This window comes from Hesperophylax consimilis, chromosome 2 (genome assembly GCF_061612785.1).
Source record: "Hesperophylax consimilis isolate HC1 chromosome 2, BYU_Hcon_1.0, whole genome shotgun sequence".
Classification (NCBI taxonomy): Eukaryota; Metazoa; Arthropoda; class Insecta; order Trichoptera; family Limnephilidae; genus Hesperophylax; species Hesperophylax consimilis.
Genome location: NC_142837.1, coordinates 28901168 through 28927272, shown reverse-complemented (window position 1 = coordinate 28927272; position 26105 = coordinate 28901168). Strand labels below are relative to the sequence as shown.

Below are 26105 nucleotides of genomic sequence, written 5' to 3'. Positions count from 1 at the left end.
ATAAAAACTGTTACATAAAATCTGTTTTACAAATGTAGTTATTTATTTATTTTTAAGGAATCGACAGTTTATATTTGAACAGTTTGTAAATGTCAAGTATAGCCAAAATAAAACCAGTTATAGATTTCCTCCTTGTAACTCTACCTCTAATATGAAAATATATATTAAAACAAAAATTTGCTAGTGAAAAGTAAGAAAAAAATATTTTTTATGGAGCTTATTCTGGTAAAATTATGATTGTCAGTTGTTAGTTATCCATCACCCTGGACATAATTAAAACAATAGATTATTCAGATTAAGCCGTCGTCCCATGAGTAGGTAAGGAATAGGTAAGTAATCGACGTAAAACGAGTGCTGCAAGACCCTGCGGCCAAGCAAAAAGTAAAGTTCAAGCAAGGTACTTTTGGGACTTTTCTGGGCAGGGTCTTACAGTACCTAGTTCCTTACAGTACTCAATTCCTCATTGATCCATGGAATGAAGGGTTAAAAAACGATAAACTTTTCGAATTCCAACACGAATTACAACAATTCAAACACTTGATTTCAACTTAATTACTGAAATAAATAACTATTTGTGTGGTGGGAGATGGTAAAAGATGCATTAAAGTTCCATTTTTCTAAATGAAAGTCAAGTTTGAAGGTTAGGAAATACGCATAAATTATTAAAATAATACAAAAAACCTATTTTGTGTATGTTTACTTAAACCCCCAACATAAATAGTTGTCTATATTAGATTTTTAAATTAAAATTAAGCTTACAAAAAAAACAACTCTCAACAACCATATTTTTTAAAACCTATAATGAAATAAATATCTTGTTCGGAAAAATCGATATTGTCGATATTATGGAAATTATCACGATTACGTCCATCACTACTATTTAGAAATTTAAAAATCTTTCCTTTCGTTACCATGGCGATGACGGCACTGCTTGACATTTGAACGATACAATAAAATGCCTATCTTTAGGAAATTTCAATATAAATGCTAATATTTCGCTAATCCTTATCTTTGTGTTTTATGATTTTAAAGTACAGGGTACGTGATAACATAACATTCTGTCTGAGCATTATTATACTTCGCTTTATATTTTTGTAGGAACATGTTTAATTTTCTATAAATGGTTGGATTATTTTCACAAAACTTCAATAAATTAAATCTGCCTTGGAATGAATAATGCAGAATGCAGATGAGAAGCTGACTGAGTCTCATTCTAATAATAATATATCATCCGACGATAATAACCACAAAGAATGTCATCATATATATAAACTCAAACTGGCAAATACACTGAGTATGTTCCATTATCTAAAGCTTATTTCATTTATCCATACTTCCTTACTTCAATTATTTGATTATTTTTGTGTCGTATTTCTGTGTGTGCTAAATGTTAAATATTCTAATTATGTGCGTGAAACCTCATCCTGTCAATCCTTTTGTCATATTTACAGATAAAACAACCTCTTTGAATAGAACTTATTCCCAAATATATGAAAAATATGGATACCCTACATTTAAATTATCAAAAACCCAAGTACCATCTAAGGTCCAACTGAGTAAAATTAATGATTCAAATTTTTATCTTAAAATGAACAATGTATGTTAGAAATCACCAATAGTTATATCGCTTTGTAGTCCTTATGTAAATTTTTATAAAAAAACTTATTTTTAATTAATTTTTCTGGCCATATTGTTAACTGACATCTCATTTTTAATACTATTGCAATTTAACAATAATCAATCATTTATACTTTGATTCTTCTAAACTAATACTTAAATTTTATTGATGGTTTAACAGAGAAAAATCTTAATTTAAATCACATAACATTGCTTATAAGGCGATGCTGTTTTCAGAAAATGTTAATATAAGTTCAAAAACGTATTTAAAAAAAACAAATTTCTAGGTGTTTTATTTTTTAAGCAGGTACTAACAGTACATTTCGTTTAAGACCATTCACGCAACGCACAAAGTGTTACTCACAAAACATATTGTTTTCTTAAGTATTTGTGTTTCTACCACAAAGTATAGAAGGGTTTTCATCAATGTATTCCATTGAAATAAAATGAACCAATGCAATCTGTTTTCATCAAATGACCAGCTTTTATAAGTTCATCCACCTTGTATCTCTAGTTTATTTTATTTAATTAAAATATATTTATCTAATAATCACTTTCAAGTAAGTTGCTGAAAATATTCACATTACAAATACACGGTTTTCTATTACACGTGTTTTAAAATATTTCTACATACATAATTTATTATTTTACTAAGCTGTAGGCCCTTTTGCAATGTATTAAGCTTTTCAATCCATAACAGGTTTTTATATAACTCCTCTCTTTTCTGTTTTGAGTTATTTTACTGTGTATATTTGGTTTTATTGTGGTCTTAGAAGAACTATTTGTCCATCAAAATTCAACAGATTAACAAGAATACACATAATTATAATTCTATTACAGTTAAAAGGAGGTTCAAGTATTTTAGGTTTTATTCTTTTTCTCTCACATTGTTTTGTATTCTCCTGATTGATTTGATTGCATTGATAAATACAACTAACATATTTGTTTCTATAGAAGTCCGCATGTCCATCAGAAGATAGTGGGTCTGTCTTGTCAGAGAGTAACTTACCGATCCAACTCAAGGCTTTGGCTTCATCCACCACTCTAGGTATATCCTTATTCACTGTTCCAATATCCATATATTTTTATATTTTACATATAACAATCTTTCTGCAGAATGAAGACATGCAAAAAAAAAACCAAAAACTCATTCGACAATGCTAGTTACTGCTGACATCAACTACAGGTGTTCTGCTCTGATTGTCTGCTGAGATTCTCGCAGGTTTACTCAAGAGATAGAGCTAGTTCCTCTGAATAGACTTAATTAAAATAGTTGTGCAATGGACTCAATACATATACGTTAATGCATTCGAGATGGCAGTCGATTTGTTAAAAATTTGATTGATTGTTTATTGATTAGATAAATTGTCCTCCTTTGAATTGAGTCAAGTAGTAACTGAGTCAAAGGTAGTTGCCAAATTCAAATATTTGGCTAATTTATATAGCGCCGTTTTCGTGAGAAATCACCTCAAGGGCGCTGAACAGCTCAACAGTTGCACATACTTGAGATCTGTACAGATTGTCCACCATTGATTTGATTGAAGTTTGATTTTCTCGGGCTTCGATTCAGCTACAATACTTCTGAAGTCGAGTCGATCTGAAGCACTCAATCCCAACGTCCCATTGGTATATTTTTTGGGAGAAATGCTTCCATAAAAGTGTACTACACACATTCAATGATCTTTGTTTTAACTGAAGTCAGATATGCTTAAGTTTTTGAGATGTTGATGTTGACCAGGTTGGCTTTACCTTAAGCATTATTTGTGGAGGAAAGTTAGTGGCCATAATGGAATGCTGAGATTATTCAGCCAAACAACGACATTTTGACTCAGCGATGTTCCTCCGGGAAACTGGTAAAGCAGACATCGTTCAATGATAATGTTCTGTAGCTCAATGTTCACTGATGTAATAATATTTATAGATACTCAAGATGGTTCCACGAGCAAGATGCACATTCGCAAGAAGCGGAGGAAGCGCCGAATCACCATCTGCATATCCAGCTGCCGATACGCTTCCGTGCGCAGGGTGGCCTCCTCGTTCGGCATGAAGGAGGTGCCTGACGATGACACCTGGAACTTCTACTGGACAGACATGAGCATCTCAGTGGAGCGGGCCAAAGAGATGAAACGCTTCCAGAGGATCAACCACTTCCCCGGCATGCTGGAAATATGCCGGTTTGTTATGCTTACAATTAATTGAAGCAAATTTGTAGTGCTGACAGATCTCTAATTGTATCTATTATTTGTCTTTACAGGAAAGATCTGCTCGCTCGAAATCTAAACCGTATGCAAAAATGTTTCCCGAAGGATTATAACTTCTTCCCTAAATCTTGGTGTTTACCAACCGAGTAAGTTCAAATCTGCATTTTTACTATTTTCTTCTGACATCTTTAATGCTTTAATGTTTACATTTTACAATGATCATAAAAATTTAGTTTGACATGTACAGAGGATTAAACTGATGATGAAAATATACATAACAAGGCCTTATTTCCAGCGATTCTTCTTTATTCTATATCGTCAGTCATTTATGAGTCATGAAACCCAAATATCTTTTTCAGATTGAATGATGCTCTGAACTTTAACAAGGTCCACAAGAACAAGACATTCATAATAAAACCAGAGTGCGGAAGCCAGGGGCGAGGCATCTTCCTTACCAAGAACCTGAAGGACATGAAGATCTCCGAGAGGCTGATCTGCCAGCAATACATATCCAAGCCGTACCTGATAGACGGATACAAATTTGATATTCGTGTTTACACTCTGATTACTTCCTGTGATCCTCTTAGACTTTTCGTTTATAATGAAGGACTTGTTAGGTTAGTGGTCGATAACAATAGTGTATAGGTTGGTTTGATTTGATTCATTGTTATAGAGGTATAGAGGAAGATGCCGCAGCTCATGACTTTGAAACTTATGGCTGTAGTCTGCAGGATTAGATTGCCATGGTGATGACCAATTTCCGATAAAATAGAGCATGAAGAAAAATATTATAGATAATATAGAATAGCTAGTAATATGTAGGTACTTATAAAAGGTATTTAGAAGAAATTAAGCAACAGTTTTTATTTATTACCAGCCAACCGTAAAAAATCACAGGATAGTCTTAGAGGCGCTAGTGTGTATTAACATCTCGTTGAAATGTGTTTCGCTATTTTCTCGCGAGTAATAATGCGCGGAGACCGAATTCAATAGTTTCCGGTCGTTCGGCCGAGTGTTGGGAGGTTAGATTCAACCAATTGGAGGTATAAAAGTGGAACCAAGTTTTATGCTTTGTGTCTCATCTAAATGGAATAGTCTGAATTCTCAACAAATCGGTTCCAATTTTGAAAATGGCAATTAAAATAATTTTCTGTTAAAAATATATTATAGGTAGATACTTTATTGAATTTTCCAAAAAAACACTGAAAATGAAAATGAAACTGAAATTCAAAGCAAAAGTTCTAGAATTCATTGACCCGGAGTTACAACTGAAATCAGTATTTTTAATTATTTTCAACAGCCACATGCTGTGCGCATTAACCCCTCCAGCATTTGAGGGTCATATGTGAAAGGGGTCCAAAATTTCTAAAAGTATTTTTATCTTTTTTTCTATCATGCGAAAATGTATCATTTTTTTTTAAGTTAGCAAGAGAAATAATACTTCTTTCCAGTTTGCCTCAAATATTTATACTAGAATCCATTAATAAAATCCTATAAATATCTAAAATGAATAATTCACATTTCCGCGGATATCGTAACAATCGGTTTAAGTTTAAAAATTACTCCTTTTTTTACTATATGTTCGAGATAAAAGTGAAGGTACAGTTTTCTTACAAATTCCCCAAACAAAAAGAAAGGGTTTTTGATATATCGAGTTCTCTCAACTTTTCTATGATTGGAGTAAAAAATTAATAAAAATGTGGCTAACGTTTTTGACAACATTTTTCTATTAGATATTAAAATTTTATTATTTAGAAATAGTCATGTTTATTTTAAATGCATAGACCGGCAAGATAATTTTATCTAGTTTCTAAAACAGTATTTTTTTTAACAGAAAATTAAAAAATAAGGTGTATATAGCGCTTTTGAAATACACAGAAAACATTGCAAACTGAACAAATGTACTGAAGGGTTAAAACTCTGACAGCTACAATTTGGAGAATGTTGATATTTGGGAGGAAAAGGAGAATGGGATAGAGCAAGTTTGCAAAACACCTGGTTATTCAGATGTACTTATGGTTACTAAACAAAGCTTAGTCAATCCGTGAGAAATAGTTAGGATGCTGGCGAATTCTCAAGTTATTGTTTTATAAAATTATCTTTTAATTACAGTGTGTATCTGTGTTTTCTCCTTAAATAAAAAAAGCTAATGCTAAGCTAATGATCGCACACATAACATACTTGCTTTTCTTTACATGAATCGGGGATTTGCAAAACTGTCTGGAAAACCATGAATGTACATAAAGCATACCTTTTTTGCTAAATATCAAAATAATTATACATTATTCTTTTGATATATTATATTTACTTTCAATGTAAGTAAATATTTCAAATATCTTTTCTTGATTATCTCCAGATATCCAAAGAATCCAGAGCAGGTTATGCAACTCTATGACTCATTGCTGTGTTCCTAACAGATAAAAGAATTTCCCCCCAAAAGAATTAAAATTATAATATTTGTACTGTTTTAGGTTTGCCACAAGCCAATATGCTGACCCTAACAGTCACAACACCACCAATGTGTTCATGCACCTAACTAACTATGCCGTCAACAGGCACAGCAGGACGTTTGTAACAGATAATGAATCTGGCAGCAAACGGTAGGTTATTTGTTTGATCATTGTGTTAATACTTAAGGGGTTACACCACCCTGGTGCTTGGAAAAATAGGTATAAAAATGATAACGCAGCTATTAAATATATAAAATAATTTTAATTTTTCAGATATACATAGTAGTTTTATAAATAATTTGAAATAACAACAAAATAAATAGAATTAAAAAATAACGGAGATATGAGCCATCAATACTTAATTTCTCTATCAGGCATCGTCTGATAAATAAAAAAATAAATTTTAACGTCTGATAAATTTCTTGTTGAGTTAAAAAAATTATAACTTATGAACGTGGCACCCAATAAAAAAAAAACCCTTGGCTAAATCGTTAGGAGGCAATTGAAATACATAAAAGTCCTGTAAATATTAATAGAGACGATGGAGCTAAGCTCAGTAGTTCTTGGTATCCGGTAATTGACAGCTACACCAGAACTAATTGCAGAAAACCATTTTAAAATTATATGTTAATGTCAGCTCTTAGAGGGTTGGAGCTGGCAACACGGTATCGCATCTTCATACATAAGCGCACACTTCACCACAACATTAGATTACACATCTGCCCTGATGATGGACACTGCAATGCTGTCTGAAACGTTGGCTAAAGAAGGAAGTAGCGCATCACTTTAATACTTTTGGCTGTGAAAATCTCAAATCATACTTGAGATATCTCGTACACCTGTTTGAAAAAAGCAAAATCAAAATTGATGGTGAAATTATTGAAAATGTTACCGATATAAAATACTTACGAGTTATAATAGATACCAAACTCAACTTTAACAAACATGCTGAATATACCCAAAAGAAAATTGGAAAAAAGATATCTTTTTTGGGAAGAATTCGCCAAAAACTGTCCGAAAAAACTGCAATCACAATTTATAACTCCATTATTGCTCCACATTTTAATTACTGCTCAACTATCCTTTTCCTGTGTAACGACCGAGAGCAAAATAAATTTCAAATTCTCCAAAATAGGGCAATGAGAACAATACTCAGACGAAATAGATATTCAAAAGTAAATAAAATGTTAAACGAACTAAATTGGTAACGGTGAAATAGATGTTGACCTTGAACACGATGATATTTTTACACAAAATAGTAAACAACAACCTGCTACCCAAATATTTTTCGAATAAAATTGTATACAACAAGGACATACACAAACATAAAACTAGGACGTGCAATGAAATCAGGCTACCAAAGAAGGACAAAGCGAATACCCAGAATAGTATATTATATAAAGGGATGAAATACTATAACGCGCTGCCGGAAAACCTTAAGTCTGCCCCAATTGAAAAGTTCAAGATGTTGTGTAGGAGCCACATCAAGCAAGAAAAAAAACATAGTATATTTATATGTAATAATTAATTAGTCATTTGTAAATTTAAATGTACAAATTACTAAAATAAAATCAATAAATAAAAATAAAAATAAGTAGTTTCAGGTAAACAAAGAAAAAACAATACGGCGTGAGCGTCTTGAAACCAAATATTAATAAATAATTATAATAAATCTATGATTCCTGGACCGTATATGAGATCTTCCATTATTTCCACGATGTCCTCCAACAAAAGGAATTATTGTAATAAAGGACTGAATAGAATAACAATATCCTTTGTCAAGACTTTCACCCGCCGTGCCGGTCCGATCGCTACCTGAGTTTCACGCTGATTCCGTGCCACGCTCACTTCTAATTGCTATAACTTCGCAATTAATTTGAATTTTATGATGGTTAATTAAATGTTTAAAATATTCTTAAAAGTATAAACAACTTATTTAGTCAAAAAAAAAATTAATAAAAAAAAAAATGGTGGTGTAACCCCTTAAACAATCACAATTGCTTACAACTCTGCAATGATAATATGTATTATATATTAATCCATGTAACTATTTTATTTTTATTTTAAAAAAACTAACTAACTTGAGATTGTATCTTTTGCAGTAAAATATCAACCCTGAATCTTCTTCTGAAATCCCAAGGAGTGGATATTGAAGCCATGTGGCAGCTAATTGACCAAGCAATAGTCAAGACTGTGATATCTGCATGGCCTATCCTTCGCCACAGCTATCGAGCTTGCTTTCCGTCCCACGATGCAGTAATATATATAATATTAATCACTATTACATATTTATCACCTCTATTTATAATCATTATCTCCTTTGCATCTTACCCTTGTTTCAGATGCAAGCCTGTTTTGAAATCTTAGGATTCGACATTCTTTTGGATCAAAATTTGCAACCCTTCATTTTAGAGGTAAGCTGTTTTTATTTATTTGTTAATACGCTAACATTGCTGGGCCTGCGTTGCAAATTTGTAAAGAGTTTTTACAGATAATCTAAAGTGCTCATAGATGGTCAAAACTCCTATCCAATTATCTCCCAGCCTCGGAAAAGCTAACTTATAAGATGCTGTTGTCCTGTTACTTTGCACACTCTAGCAATTTCAGTTTCGGTGCGGATAAATCAGCATTTATTGAAGTATTATTTTTACGGTTTCATACAAAATTATAATATTATATAAGCATCATTATTTGCTAGTATGCTTTACATTACGAGGTCTAACCTGTTCTGAGGTAGGCCATTAAATTTAATTTGATATATATTTTGAAAAATAATAACTAATGAATCACCAATCACAGCATATTGACCGTTGGTGCTTGCAGGTAAATCATTCACCCAGCTTCCACACTGAAACCGCACTGGACAAGGAGGTCAAGGATAGTCTCCTGACTGACACATTCCAGCTGTTGAACATCTGGCAATGCGATAGGCGCAAAGTACTGGAGGAAGATCGACGGAGGATCCAGGAGAGACTACTAAATAAGCATACACATAAGTAAAAACATTTGCTTTATATATCATTTGATTATATATAATGATTTTTATACACAATATGCGTTGCACAACGGTTAATAAATGAGAGTCGTCCACAACATATCATCATTTTTTTTGCATTATTTGTCGGCCTATTCTCATTGGGTGACTTGTCACAATTTTTTTTTTCATTTTGTCAGCATGTTCTTGTATTGTGTGAGGTCTCATTTTCTGTTGTCTCTTGCCATGATCTTTCCACCTGTGTCTTTAATCCCATCTTGTTTGATGTCTTCGTCTGTTCTTCTTTGATACCGCACTAGAGTTCCAACTGCTTGTAACCAGTGAAGCAATCGCATGTCCAATTATGGGGATTGCAGTGATGTTGAACAAAACAGGAAAGAGACAGAGTTGAGAATATGGGAATTACATGTTGGTGTTGGTACTTGGTGTTTTACCTGGTTGGTCATCTTTCTTGTTTCAACTAACTAACTATCGCGCTATTTTCCGCAGCGGTAGGCAGAGAGGACGGACCACCAAACAACTATGTCTTGGCACACTCCTTGCAACTCTCACATACATACATCGTCTCACACATACCCTTGTATTATTCTGACTCTTGACATGGCCCGACTAAAGTATTTAGTTCACTCGATCGTGTCATGTCTTTCTTGGGCGTCCCTGAATTCTTTTACTATTCACTTTCACATCATATTATATTCTCCTTACACTCCTTTCTTTGTTCATTCACTCCACATGCCAACACATTATTAACAGACCGGTCGGTTAACATCGGTCTGTTAACAGTCCGATTGCCATCACTGATACACAGACGCAATAAGGGCATGCTGAGTCTGTTCTACAGGAATTTTAATGGAGCCTGCTCTAAGGCGCTAGCAGTATCGATCCCCAGTGCATCGGTGCACGTGCATGAAACTCAACGTATACGAGGGGAACATCCGTTTACACTTGATGTTGGCTTCATGAGATTTGACTGCTCCTTCGACTCATTTTTGTGTAAGAGGGCTCGTGTTTGGAACAATCTGTTTTTCCTCATTCATATAATTCGGGCCTCTTCAAGACCCGCATTAATAAATCCCTTCCTACAGCTGCTACCTTAACCCACCTCACAAGGCTGCCCAACCGGGTTGCGACATAGTTCCCCTGCCTTTACACTGTATAGACAGGGGCGCTCTTGTGAGGTGTCATATAAAATTGGTATTGAATTATATTTTACTTTTATTTTGTAGAGGCATGATTGAAAAGCTGACCGATGTGGAAAAAGAACTGCTCAAAGAGAACGAGAAGTCTCCCTGGCTCGCCCAGATACAGTGGGAAGAAGATCACCTCGGCAACTTCAGGTAAGCTTGGATCTCAAATGCCGTAGAGAATTAATACAGGTTTTATTCTTCCCGCATATTGATCTTTTGTGTCATAAAAAGATAATAATTACATGGAATAGAAAATCCTAACTCAACGTAAAATAGGACTTTGTGTTGCAGACGTGTATATCCTAGTACTGAGGACTATTCTGACTTCTTCCACCAACCTTCAAGTTCTCTATATACAAGCACTGCAAGCTCCAGATTGAGAGGTGATATTGCACGTCTACAGCGTGAAGAAATAGAGGTACTGTACAATCTTCCGTATCTAATAAGGATGTGGGTTAATTCTTTAACTGCTGGCAATATTATTTGTTGGTGGCTTATTTTTGCAGCAAACAAGATTGAAGGCAGAAGCTCTGAAGAGGCTCCCATTGAGGAACTTCAAGGAAGAAGAGCCAGAACAAAAGGTTGCCAGCCCCACTAAAGAGGGTGGTCAGGTTACTACTGCAATTGTATTGAAGAAAGAAAAACTGAAACCAATTAAAACACATCACGTAAGCAAGCTAGTGGTTAACTACATAATATTATTGCTAGTAATTCAGATTCACTGGACACACCTGGAGATTGGATAGGTTTAGTTTCACGGCAAACAGAGTAGTCACATAATAAAACCACATCACTGAACAAACCTGGATATTGGATAGGTTTAGTTTCACGGCAAACAGAGTAGTCACATAATAAAACCACATCACTGAACAAACCTGGAGATTGGATAGGTTTAATTTCATGGCAAATGGAGTAGTCACATAATAAAACCACATCACTAAACACACCTGGAGATTGGATAGGTTTAGTTTCATGGCAAATGGAGTAGTGACATAATAAAACCACATCACTAAATACACCTGGAGATTGGATAGGTTTAGTTTCATGCAGTGGCGGCTCGTGACTTTTGGGTGTACTAGAGTGCTAATATTATAAAAAATGGCATTTCTGATGTTGTTATAGCTGAAAACGATTTTTTTATTTTTTTTCGAAAAGCGATTTTTTGTATGAAGATTTTCAGGAAATTTCAGTACAGCCGTGCGCCGCACGGAATTCCTGAAAATCTTCATACAAAAAATCAATTTTTCGAAAAAAAATAAAAAATCGTTTTCAGCTACAACAACATCAATAAAGCCATTTTTTGTAATATAAGCACTCTAGTAACCCAAAAGTCACGAGCCGCCACTGGTTTCATGGCAAATGGAGCAGTCACATAATAAAACCACATCACTGAACAAACCTGGAGATTGGATAGGTTTAGTTTTAATATTTTATTTCATTTATTAGTTCAAAATAATATATAGTATATTTGCGACATGTTCTAGAGTGGTGGATACTCTCAGTATGGGGCCGTTCAAGTATTATGTAAGCACTATAGGGGGGCAGGGGGGTCTTTGCTTTGCTTATTTTTGATTACATGGGGGGGTGGGGGGGTCGAGATAGTGATTACGTCAGCACTGCTCAGCAGTAGTTTTTTTTACACATTGTCAACCCACACATTGTCTATGTTTGAAAACCGAATATATATTCGGGGATTCCCACAAATAATTAATAAATTTAGGTAGTCGCTTACTTATATCCTCTATGGGATGTGTGGGATTGCACTAACCTCCCCACATCCTGGAATAAAGAATTTATTATTATTATTATTAAAAAACAGAATACATTAACAGAAAAATGCATATAGGTACCAATTTTTACGTAAGCATGGGAGGGGGGGGGGGTAAGAGCTTTGCTTACTTTTGGTGACAAGGGGGAAGAGGGGGTAAATAATTGTAATAAATCTGCTTACGTAATACTTGAACGGCCCCTATCGCCCTGGTGCAAGACCACCATTCAGAATTGAAACTTTGCTTGAAATAGCTTTAGCCGTTTGGTGATCAGATCTGAATAGCCAGGTACTTCCCACCTTCCCCTTCCCTTACCCACTACCTTCAGCCACAATACCCCAATTGGGGATGCCATAGTCTCACTGGCTCCAGATGGTCAGGATCAGTTGGAAGCCTTGTGCGGTATTCACATAAAAAAATATTTAAACTATGTACATCCTGTTCAAAATTACGAAAATTCAATATTGATCCGTTTTAAGGCCCAGGTGAGTCCCTAAATCAGGTCTCATGTCAAGAATCTACTCTTTTTTTAAACCAACTTATCATTTCTGTGTCGACATTTATCATGTTTGTCTCGACACAAGTTTACCCTAGTGAGACAGGCATCGAAAAACCACTTGTAAAAAACTTTATATAGATAAATAAATAAATAAATTTAAAGATTCTACAGCAAAACATTAACAAATCATCAAATGAAAGTATTCGTCATGTCAAGAATCTACTCTTTTTTTAAACCAACTTATCATTTCTGTGTCGACATTTATCATGTTTGTCTCGACACAAGTTTACCCTAGTGAGACAGGCATCGAAAAACCACTTGTAAAAAACTTTATATAGATAAATAAATAAATAAATTTAAAGATTCTACAGCAAAACATTAACAAATCATCAAATGAAAGTATTCGTCATGTCAAGAATCTACTCTTTTTTTAAACCAACTTATCATTTCTGTGTCGACATTTATCATGTTTGTCTCGACACAAGTTTACCCTAGTGAGACAGGCATCGAAAAACCACTTGTAAAAAACTTTATATAGATAAATAAATAAATAAATTTAAAGATTCTACAGCAAAACATTAACAAATCATCAAATGAAAGTATTCTTACCCAGAGCTCTGTTTGTTATTGGTTCTCGAGGCTATGGGAGAAATAACATTGTTCAGTATTAAAATAAAACTTGAAATTACTGCACATTACAAACTGTTGAAAATTCTATTTGTAGATCAAAAGATTTACTCGCGACTCATTTGAGCCGATGCCAATCGTTGAGTCCGAGGAGAGGGAAAGAATCACCCAGTTGGCTCGCAGAGATTTCCTTATCCGTAGCTATGGACTTCTGGAGCAGGTTTGTGAATACATCACTCTTCGTAAATATGATTTAAAGATATGCACCACTAATTAGAGAATACATCATAGAACAAACAATAATTTATTTAACACAGTATGCCAACTGTTGTATTTTCTGGTTTACCACGTGGTTTGTAATTGGGACCTCTTTTTTTATATATAAAAGGTTATGTTTAATATTGCCAACGGAGAAACAATGAAAATAATTAAACAAATTAACTATCACACCTTAACCTGTGACAATTTGATGGTTTGATACATAGACGCAATGTAGGCATGCTGTGTCTGTTCTACAGGTATTTCAATGGAGCCTGCTCCAAGGAGCTAGCAGCATTGATTCCTGATGCACCGGTGCACGTGCGTGAAACTCGACAGACACGAACTGAAGACCCGTTCACGGTTGACGTTGGCTTCATGAGAACGGGCCGTTTTTACGACTCGTTTTTGTGTAAGTCGGCTCGTATGTGGAACGAGCTACCGGCATCTGTTTTTCCTCCCTCCTATAATCCGAGCCTCTTCAAGGCCCGCATTAACAAATCCCTTCCTACAGCCCCTACCTTATTCCGCCTCACAACGCCGCCCAACCGGGTGGTGACATAGTTCCCCTGTCTGTACACTGCACAGGCAGGGACACTCTTGTGAGGTGTCACATAAAAAATAAAAAAAATGTGTCTCTGTATGTGGCAATTTTCCATTTATGTGTGTTCGCAAAACAACTTTTGTGACTTCTGCGTACTCGGCACGGTCGCTTGCATCTCAACTGCTGTGTGCTGTCCGCGTACATCGAAAACCACCTTATTGGTAAAATTTTCTATGTAGGTATATGAAAAGTAATATTTAGCGGGCGGTTTTCAGATTTACCAGACAATGAAACAAGTGGGAACACTTCGTCCTCAGGACAGAATCAAATATGGACTGTATGACAAGACAACAGATCACAACATTAGTAGCACCAGCACTGGAAATAATAAAATCATTGTGGTGGAAGGAAAACCCATAGATATCAATAATTCTTCCAATGGACTGAATCAAAAACCAGCAAACCTTTGCACCGGTAGTCACCCAAATATGGTAAATATCTCTAAACTAGACATAAACTGAACACTTATTTAGTTGAATTAAAGATTTTTCCTTTCAATTATGATGTTATACATACACAAACTCATCTGCAAAGTTGAGGATTGTGGGTATTTGTACTTAACCATGTGTAAAAAAATAAGTTTGTGGATCTTTGAACAATTTATTTTGAAAGATTTTCAATTATTTCAACTATGTGTAGTCATATACTCCTTATACCTAACCATTTTTATTTTCTGAGTAATTTTTTATTTCTGCGTTTGTTGTAGGAATTTTTGTGATTTTTTAGGAATCTACATTTTCTCTTCGTGATTTTGAATTTAAAGATCCCAATAAGGGTAAGTTAGTAGATATTTTTTTAATTTGAAGGGTTTATAAAAAAACTAGAAAGTAGTAACACTGTTTATTTGAACTTTTTTGCTTGAATGTCTCCCCTATTAGGTCCTTAAATATTTAGCATCAAATGCACACTTACATCTTCACTTTTAAATAGCATCCTGGCAAAGTAGTCTATATTAATTATTGAGACAATATTTAAAATTTCAACAATGAATTAGAAACACATAAGGAAAGAAAAGAAATTTTTGGTGTGACAGAATTGAACTCAGAACCTTCCGCTTGCCGGGCGGATATTCTATCAATAATTGCTCTTCCGAACCCAGTTATAAACTGTGTGGATACTGGGTTCAGTAGAGCGATTTATAGAACATTCGCCTGGCAAGCCCGGTTCTGAGTTCGTTTCTCTGCCGCACCCAAATAACGCAATGGTTTGCGGTAAACACGTTTTTCGTAATTGTGTCTTCATTTTAATAAAGTATTTAATATAATTGAATGTTTCGTTTTTAGATGTTATACTGCCGCCATGAGCAAAAAGGCAGCTATAAGACAAAAATCACAAATTTAACTAAATATGTATGAGGAAATGTTCTTTACAAAATTTTAGACCCAAATTTTATTTCTGGATAATAAAAGAAAATACTGTTTTTCATTTTCTTGCAGTAATACTAACCAATTATATCAAGTGATATTCGATATACTCTGTTTTTCAAAAAACATGTATAGACATTGTTCCGCATTCTCGTAGAAACAAGGAAGTATGTTTTAAGCCTTGGAACAAATCGCGGGAGTAATTAAGTTGTTTTTTGTTTATTTTAAAAAATTTTCATAGATAGGTATAAAAATTTTTTCACATATCAATATTAGTATATGAAGCTATTTATAAAATAATACCAATGTTAAAGAAATTTTGAAAAGAATGTTAAAAAGAGAAATATTGGTATTTTTTTTATTGGTGTTGAGGTTTAATTATTTTTTATACATTATTTGAAATTGCACTTTAAATTTAAGAAACAAAATCCAAAACATTCATCTAAATAAGTATATTGGGTGGAGTAATTAAGAGACAGAGCTGCCCATAAGGGCGAGGGGAACAGAGCAAGTTGCATAGAGCAGGAAGGTGGTGTGGGCGTGTCCCTTTCAGTGATTTGTCAATAAATAAATCTGATAGTCTACAAACAACTCGCATTGTACTATAACTACTTACTGCTTACAAATAAGTAGTCTTTTTTACAATGGCCCACAAATTCCTCTCTGCGTAATAACCGTAACTGAGAAAACCAAATCGACAAACCAAAGTTTGTCTTGTTTGAATATCTTGCTTATAGATTTATTTTGACACTTTTACAAATGTTTTATAATTTACTCAATGATGAGTGAACGCCTGACGGTCTGCGGAAACGAACAACATACCCTGTGCAGAAAAGTCCCACGTTGGACTGCGTTTCAAACCATTAACTTGCTTTAGCGAACTTTAGTTTTCTGCGCAGGGTCTGGTTATTTCGATGTGCACTCGCCGGCAGTCAATGTACAAATGATGTGGTAGGTTATTTAAGACATGCTTGAATCCTCCTGTTGCCCAAAAGATTATCACGTGGTTTGCCTTCAGCTCCTCAAAGCAATGATACCCAGATTTTGCATTAGGGCATGATTATCTCTTCTGATGTCAGTGTATTAGGTTGAGAAACATGAAAAGTCTCGTATCTCAGAATACTATGACTTTTGCAAATAGCTGCCTTTTTATTTACGATGGCACTGATGGCAGTATACCTATTTTGTTTCCATGGCAACTCAGGACAGCAATTCAATACATTTTTGATAAAGGATATAAAGTCATTAATGAAAGTTGTAAGTTGTTACTGCTTCAAGCGCTAACACCGGCCACAGAAGGCCAACTTAACCTAGTTTTTTTTCATCACTTTTCAAGAGTGTATTGAATTTCCAATGTCCTGAGTTGTCCGGTTATCAACTATTTTATGTGAAATATAATTTTGAAAACCTACTTACCTACTTTTGGGTATGGATTTATAATTTTTTTTTTACATTAACACCACTCGGCAGGCCCTGAGGAAAATAGTTTCCCTTAGGGCTTATGTTATCTTTGGGGACGCTGTATGACGTGTCTTGACAGGGCTGGCTCTGTGCAGGCGCGATTGGAGCAGTCCGCTCCGGGCGCCGACTTGCCAAGGAGTTAAGACGCTGATAATACCTAAAACCTAATATTGCACCCTCAAGGTTTTCACTAGCACCAGGTGTCATTTGGCTCAGGGCCAGCCCTGTGCCTTGTAAAGCAACGTGTTAATATTGTATCAGTTATAAAATACTAATTTTAATTTAGTCTCAATATTTTATGCACATAAATTTGCAGAATTACATTGCACTGAATTGCCATTGCACGTTAAAAAGCCGAATTTGAATGCATTCTTTAATGAATTGAAGAGTAAAGAAGTTAAAAAGAGAAAAATCAAGCGAGTGAAGTCTGACACTAAGCAATTGCTTTATCCTATTATTCCTGAGTAAGTACAAAAACATCAGACCAGTTAGTAGCTGTGTGGAAAATTGCATTGTGTTCTCATGCTGGCATCATGGGTTCAATTCCTATGCTAGTTAAGTCTTCCATCATTGAACAGGCAACATTTTTTGCTTGTAATAATGATAGGATAGAATTAAAGTGGAAAAAAGTTTCATATTTGTTTTATTATAATATATTATAATGATAGTATGTAGGGGTTTTTCAAATACTGTCAGGTTACTTGAAAACCGTGAATGTCTTTCTTTTATATAACAAAAATATAGACAGACTGTTTGGAAATAGTTGATATAACATTTCAATTGTGGATGGGGGTCCCCAAAGCCGTTCCAAAATTGAAATATAATAATTTGTAAAATTTCCCAGTTTTCCAGTTAATTGAATCAAACCACAAATTTAAAGTTTGAGACTTTCCTAAAAATAAACTACAGCAATAATAGTAACTAGCAGTTAAAAACCCGCTCCGCGGGTTTTTTGATGCTAGGCCCTGCGGGCGGCACTTCGTTGGGCTTCGCCCAGTTTAAGTGATAGTAACAACAGTTACATTTAGGTAGATATGAGATCATTCACAGAGAGAGGGTGAGTACATATTGTTAAAACACGTAACAGGAAGGAGTTAATTAATAATAACATGCTCAATTTAGGCATAATAAGAATGACAGTTGTTTGAATAAATGAAATTTTATATTTATTTTTCGGAATAACTTTATTGAGTAAAACCTCAAATTGTAATATTTAAATATTGAAGACAATATTAGTGATTCGTTTAGAAATCACTAATATTGTCTTCAATATTGAAATTTTATATATTTTTGATGGATTATTTCAAATGAAACACTATTATTCACTACATGTCTACAATTGGTATTATCTGTTACCGTATCTAATATAATTTGCTCATAGGAGACTTGCAGTGCTTAAATATGTGTTACAACCGTCAATGTCTATGAGGTAAATCAATATTATATATTTTGTCACAACAATTCAAGATAGTTATAACAAAGTTGACTGAAATAATAGATTATTACATGTTGATTAATTGTACCCGTGTTTATGAATAAAAGGAGCGTAATTGTGCGATGAGATTAGTATTCGGTTTAATTAAGAGGTGTTAATTTTACTCCAACTGATGGTAATTCTTTACCTACAACTATTAATGTATCTAATAAAGTTTAAAATTATAACAAAGAAGAATGAAATAATAGATTATTACAATATAATGTTTACATTTTATTGCGGAAATAGATAAAATAATGTAATATTAATAAACTTTATTTTATTAAAACACAAATAACTCTGTTTACATCACATTATTATATACAACCACTATATGTTACATGAACGAAGTTCACCCCATCAGGAGTAAGTATACACCGAAGTCAAAAATTAAATATAGATTACAATTGAAATGAAGAAGTGGAAGGAGGGGGGGAGAGGGGTGGGTAGGAAGAGTGGGCTGGGTTTATCAGAGTTAGGAATTACAATATCGTTAGACGGAAAAGACCAGTTAAGTGGGAAAATATTTAAAAGAGAGTTTATAAAAAAAATTCTTGTTAATTATATCTGCTTTTATATTAACATGTTTTCTAATTTATAAAATTTCAAAATTATTTATTTGCTATGCTGTATATCCTATGAGAAGTATTTTAAGACCCGAAAAAAACAAATAGCATATAACCATAAAACAATATATTCATAAAACAAATAGCATTTAATAACGGTTGTTCTAATAAATTGATAGTTGAAATACTAAATAAAAAAATTAAACATAATCTCTTCACACGGTATATTTACCCTATTTCTAAAGATAGAAATAAACAATGGCGTAGAATTCTATTTGTGGATAACGATACTTCCAAAATTATAAATAAAAACATTCCTGGTACTATTCAACCGGCGTTTTACACTAATAACAAAATGAATAAATATATTCTTAATAATAAAGATAGCGATATTCAAACAAAAAAATCAGGAGTTTATTAACTCAATTGTGATGATTGTAATTTCTTTTACAAAGGTAGAACCAATAGAAACTTAGAAGTCAGAACTAAAAAACATCTGAGAGCTCTAAATGGAAATAGTGAATCTGAGTTTGCATATCATCTTTTGAATAATAATCACACTTTTGATAAAAATTCAGGTCTTAAAATACTTCACACAGGATATAAAGCATCGCAAATAAATTATTTAGAAATTAGAAAACATGTCAACATAAAATCGAATATAATTAACAAGAAAAAAAATTATAAACCCTTTTTTAAATATTTTCCCACTCAGCTGGTCTTTCCCGTCTAACGATATTATAATTCCTAATTCTGATAAACTCCTTACACTCATACCCCTCCCCCCTCCTTCTTTCCCATTGTAATCTATATTTAATTTTTTACTTCAGTGTATACTTACTCCTGATGAGGTGAACTTCGTTCATAAAACATGTAGAGGTTGTATATAATAAAGTTATGTAGACAGTTATTTGTGTTTTAATAAAATAAATAATGCCATCACAAAGTAATAAGCTTCCAGAAGAAATCTTCTTATTAATGTTAATGGTCAAGTAATTTTGCATAACTATGTGTATTGTTAGCTGCATATTTAAATATTCGCGCCAGTCATTTGGTTCGTTCTTATACCGCCAAAGGTGCGCTCTGTCGGCCATCAGGGAAACTATAGCTGTCGTGCGTATCTCAGAATGCGTGATTTTTTACAAACTTCAAACATTATCACTTATTGTGGACAATTTTCATTGTAATGTAATTAATCCAATGGATTATTTACTTTCTAAAACATATTTTCTTTGATATTATTCAAAAATTATATGAACAGAAATGATGTTTTTTAAGAAATCACGAATTATATGAGGCGATCCTAGTCGCCTGCAAACCGAAATGAACCTTATGGTCCGTTAAAATTGATGGGTATAGTGGTCGTTTTTGCCTGCAGACCCCTGATTTATTTATTTTGAAACATAAGATTTCAATTTGACCAATCAGAGGGCCTAAACCGACCAGACGCTGTCGTAATAATACTATCAGATGTACTGATAACACTACGTAATATTCAAAAATAATATTTAAACAAAAAATTCCTTGATTTGTGACTATGGCACCGAAGAGTAAAAAAATTTATAAAGTAAAATTAACTGGAAAACAATGGGACTTTTACTAAAGATGATTGATGAAAGGTTATCCACCACTTCCGGACTACCAGTATATATAATATATATAGTTACTGTTCGCAAATACCGGTCTTTCCCTAAATGTTAATATATTGACTGTTGGCATATTATGTATTTATAACCTTATTACCTTTTATATATTTCAGAATTGAAGCGAGAAGGGCCAAATCAAATGCAGGTTAGTTAGAAACAAATAATTGTATTAGTTTTTGTCATTCTATAAAACCACATCATTGAACATACCTGGAGATTGGATAGGTTTAGTTTCATGGCAACTGGAGCAGTCTCACAATAAAATCACATCACTAAACAAACCTGGAGATAGATTAGGTTTAGTGTCATTGCAAATGAATAGGCACATAATAAAACCACATCACTGAATACACCTGGAGATTGGATAGTAGGTTTAGTTTCGCGGCAAATGGAGTAGTCACATAATAAAACCACATCACTGAACACACTTGGTGATTGCATAGGTTTAGTTTCATGGCAAATGGAGTAGTCACATAATAAAACCACACCACTAAACACACCTGGAGATTGGATAGGTTTAGTTTCATGGCAAATGGAGTAGTCACATAATAAAACCACATCACTGAACACACTTGGAGATTGCATAGGTTTAGTTTCATGGCAAATGGAGTAGTCACATAATAAAACCACATCACTAAACACACCTGGAGATTTGATAGGTTTAGTTTCATGGCAAATGGAGTAGTCACATAATAAAACCACATCACTAAATACACCTGGAGATTGGCGAGGTTTAGTTTCATGGCAAATGGAGCAGTCACATAATAAAACCACATCACTAAACACACCTGGAGATTGGATAAGTTTAGTTTCATGGCAAATGGAGTAGTCACATAATAAAACCACATCACTAAACACACCTGGAGATTGGATAGGTTTAGTTTCATGGCAAATGGAGTAGTCACATAATAAAAACACATCACTAAATACACCTGGAGATTGGATAGGTTTAGTTTCATGGCAAATGGAGCAGTCACATAATAAAACCACATCACTAAACACACCTGGAGATTGGATAGGTTTAGTTTTATGGCAAATGGAGTAGTCACATAATAAAACCACATCACTGAACACACTTGGAGATTGCATTGGTTTAGTTTCATAGCAAATGGAGTAGTCACATAATAAAACCACATCACTAAACACACCTGGAGATTGGATAGGTTTAGTTTCATGGCAAATGGAGTAGTCACATAATAAAACCACATCACTAAATACACCTGGAGATTGGCTAGGTTTAGTTTCATTGCAAATGGAGCAGTCACATAATAAAACCACATCACTAAACACATTTGGAGATTGCATAGGTTTAGTTTCATGGCAAATGGAGTAGTCACATAATAAAACCACATCACTAAACACACCTGGAGATTGGATAGGTTTAGTTTCATGGCAAATGGAGTAGTCACATAATAAAACCACATCACTAAACACACCTGGAGATTGGATAGGTTTAGTTTCATGGCAAATGGAGTAGTCACATAATAAAACCACATCACTAAACACACCTGGAGATTGGATAGGTTTAGTTTCATGGCAAATGGAGTAGTCACATAATAAAACCACATCACTAAATACACCTGGAGATTGGATAGGTTTAGTTTCATGGCAAATGGAGTAGTCACATAATAAAACCACATCACTAAACACACCTGGAGATTGGATAGGTTTAGTTTCATGGCAAATGGAGTAGTCACATAATAAAACCACATCACTAAACACACCTGGAGATTGGATAGGTTTAGTTTCATGGCAAATGGAGTAGTCACATAATAAAACCACATCACTAAACACACCTGGAGATTGGATAGGTTTAGTTTCATGGCAAATGGAGTAGTCACATAATAAAACCACATCACTAAACACACCTGGAGATTGGATAGGTTTAGTTTCATGGCAAATGGAGTAGTCACATAATAAAACCACATCACTAAACACACCTGGAGATTGGATAGGTTTAGTTTCATGGCAAATGGAGTAGTCACATAATAAAACCACATCACTAAATACACCTGGAGATTGGATAGGTTTAGTTTCATGGCAAATGGAGTAGTCACATAATAAAACCACATCACTAAACACACCTGGAGATTGGATAGGTTTAGTTTCATGGCAAATGGAGTAGTCACATAATAAAACCACATCACTAAACACACCTGGAGATTGGATAGGTTTAGTTTCATGGCAAATGGAGTAGTCACATAATAAAACCACATCACTAAACACACCTGGAGATTGGATAGGTTTAGTTTCATGGCAAATGGAGTAGTCACATAATAAAACCACATCACTAAACACACCTGGAGATTGGATAGGTTTAGTTTCATGGCAAATGGAGTAGTCACATAATAAAACCACATCACTAAACACACCTGGAGATTGGATAGGTTTAGTTTCATGGCAAATGGAGTAGTCACATAATAAAACCACATCACTAAATACACCTGGAGATTGGATAGGTTTAGTTTCATGGCAAATGGAGCAGTCACATAATAAAACCACATCACTAAACACACCTGGAGATAGGATAGGTTTAGTTTCATGGCAAATGGAGTAGTCACATAATAAAACCACATCACTAAACACACCTGGAGATTGGATAGGTTTAGTTTCATGGCAAATGGAGTAGTCACATAATAAAACCACATCACTAAACACACCTGGAGATTGGATAGGTTTAGTTTCATGGCAAATGGAGTAGTCACATAATAAAACCACATCACTAAATACACCTGGAGATTGGATAGGTTTAGTTTCATGGCAAATGGAGTAGTCACATAATAAAACCACATCACTAAACACACCTGGAGATTGGATAGGTTCAATTTCATGGCAAATGGAGTAGTCACATAATAAAAGCGAGAAATAATGTATAACAATTTTTTTATTAATTATTGCTGATATTTAGTAGTAATATTCACATAATAAAAAATAAACTATGCACAGATTTGTTTACCATAATGATCAATATTTGTTAGTCAATAGTCGACAGGACTTTAACACAAATATTACCTTAAAATTCATTTCAATAAGAATCTGGAAGTTCATTTAAACAATCAATAATAATTATGATTGTTGCGTTTTTATATAAAAAATCTGGCCACAAATATAAGTAGACGCTTACATTAATAAAAAAAGCTGTACAGTCACAATAATCTTCCCAAAATAAAGTTGCAAATAACTAAAACTCACAGTAATATTTACATCCAGTAAGCGAATTGCATTTATAAAAATATTGTCACTTAAAAATATAACCGGGCATGATTGATCAAAGGTCCGGCAAATAATGAACACAAATAATAAAATTACATACAACACATCATTGCTATTACATATAAGGTTAATTTCAATGATTTGTTACGCCCATCGGTACAAAACACAAGACCGGTACCGCTATTGGAGAGCAAATGCAGTATGGCTCACGTTGTGTGTTTTATACCAATGCCGGACAATGTTCTAATAATAGTAATAATGTATCTGGTGGATGAGATGACGGATACTAGGAACACTGTTTTGTTCACTCCAAAATAAATTGTGCTTTATTAAAGGGGTGCACAGTACAGTACCCATAATACAGAACTCGTGGTATAACTTAAGTGGGATAACGGAGATTCTTTGTAGCATTTACTGCTGATATTGTTGATTTGGTAAACACTTGAAGTTCTCTACAAATAATAATATTATCTAATGTTAATCCTGATGTTTAAATTTGATTCGATCTTAATAATACTAATGGTTTTGAAACGTTGACTAATAACTTATTACGGTCAAATGTGCTGTGAATTGCTTGACATTGTTAAACATCAAATGATAGTAAATAACACGAGTTTCGAGACGCTGTTGATATATGTAATTAATATATATTAATCCCAAGTAATATTGCAATGTACACACCTAACGGTATATTAATTTTATTATAATATATTATTAAGGAAGACTATCACAGAAACATTGTGGGCAGGTTCGCACGAATTTCTAGTCGATGTTCTCAATAAAGAAAAGTTCTAATTTTTGTTCATTTGTAAAATATAACAGAACTTAGTTCATCCTACATTTGACTTGGAAATCACATTAGAACATATCACTGCAAAAGAGCTGTTTTCAAGTCAACCTCAAAAAAAATGTATGCATACTTTCATTTTATCTTTCCAGATGTAGAAGATTAAGAAAAGAATCTCACCCGCTAATGCAAAAATTAACAATATAAAAAATTCATCAAAATTCACAAATGTTATTTAAAATTTTATACAATTTTTCAAATTTGTTACATTATATTTAATTCATAATTGATATTTTTATATATGAAAATAATTATTCCGCTTTTTACAACTAATAAAATTTATGAGAATTATTCATGCTTTTTTATTTGAACACAAATTATTTATTCTTAAGTACTGATTAAAAATCCCATGCGTAAGTGAAATGTGACAAGTTGCAAATAATAAATAATACAATAGTAAATAATACAATAGCATATGGACAGAATCTCTAGAGAATTTCAAAATTTAATACCTAAGTACTCCAGTAAAATGTACCAACTGCCATCACTGATTGGAAAACAAAGAAACTGTATCCACCATATCCTGGTCGTGGTGACAACCAGAAAACTGAATAATAAAATTGAGTGAATTGGCTGATGTCAAGTTGTTACAAACCACTTCTTTTTGATGTCAGGTACATATACATTTTCCAAGCTTTGACATCAAAATTGAGATTATTAATACTAAGCAAGTTAATAATTAACAAAAACTCAATTTAAATGTTTGCTGATTTAGAAGTGCTAGTTACTTCAGAATTAGATTTGTATTGAGCGAGATCGTTTTGCAAACCAACCAAAGCAGTGATGATTTTAAAGGTTCAATAAAGTACAACACTATTTTTACAAATTATTATTTTATAATTTACTGTGAAGATTTTCTGAAAGAATAGAATATATTTCAGAAGGAAAAATTTGAACAAACGAATCTATTTGACACATAATAATATAAACTTGATTTACGTAAATAAATAAAATGCAAATGTTTAAAAAATTATTTCTTTATAACATTATTTACGCGTGAGAGAAAGTATTGTCACTTCATATCATCAACGCGTAAGTCATTTTGTGGCAAAATTAAAATCATGACGTTCTGTTTCAAATAATTGATCACACGTAAAATAAGAGTATCGATGACAAAGCCATTATGTGATGGGTAGTTCTAAACCTTTTTCTAAATGTATTGTAAATTGTTTTACTTGAAAAAAAAATTTTTTTCTCGTTTGTTGACAAATATGACTTACATGAAGATTAATTTGCGGAGACAATTTTCTTTTGTTCAATACTTGGTGGATTATTTAAATTAAATAAATTGCACTAAATACGAAGATTGAATGTGTCAACTAGAACC

At 33.5% G+C, this 26105-nt stretch overlaps 1 protein-coding gene across 4 annotated transcripts; it reads left to right on the top strand.

The window, feature by feature from the left end:
- Positions 1–919: 919 nt before the first annotated feature.
- On the top strand, positions 920–24944 carry LOC149425886 (tubulin polyglutamylase TTLL13-like). 4 transcript variants are annotated; one of them, XM_089642082.1, is made up of 18 exons: positions 920–1294; positions 2572–2665; positions 3539–3791; positions 3872–3964; positions 4178–4435; positions 6290–6418; positions 8371–8524; positions 8611–8682; positions 9092–9264; positions 10490–10600; positions 10742–10868; positions 10957–11118; positions 13443–13565; positions 14423–14638; positions 14934–14982; positions 17349–17496; positions 20832–20863; positions 24871–24944. In XM_089642082.1, the coding sequence occupies exons 3-18, from the start codon at positions 3565–3567 to the stop codon at positions 24882–24884; spliced, it is 2088 nt and encodes a 695-aa protein (XP_089498208.1). In that variant the 5' UTR covers positions 920–1294; positions 2572–2665; positions 3539–3564; the 3' UTR covers positions 24885–24944. The 4 variants fall into 4 exon arrangements, 3 of the variants coding, with proteins under 3 accessions (XP_089498208.1, XP_089498214.1, XP_089498226.1); XM_089642088.1 differs by lacking the exon at positions 17349–17496; XR_016303667.1 differs by lacking the exons at positions 17349–17496; positions 20832–20863; positions 24871–24944 and adding an exon at positions 15491–15508 and having other exon boundaries at positions 14914–14982.
- The last annotated feature ends 1161 nt before the right edge of the window (positions 24945–26105 follow it).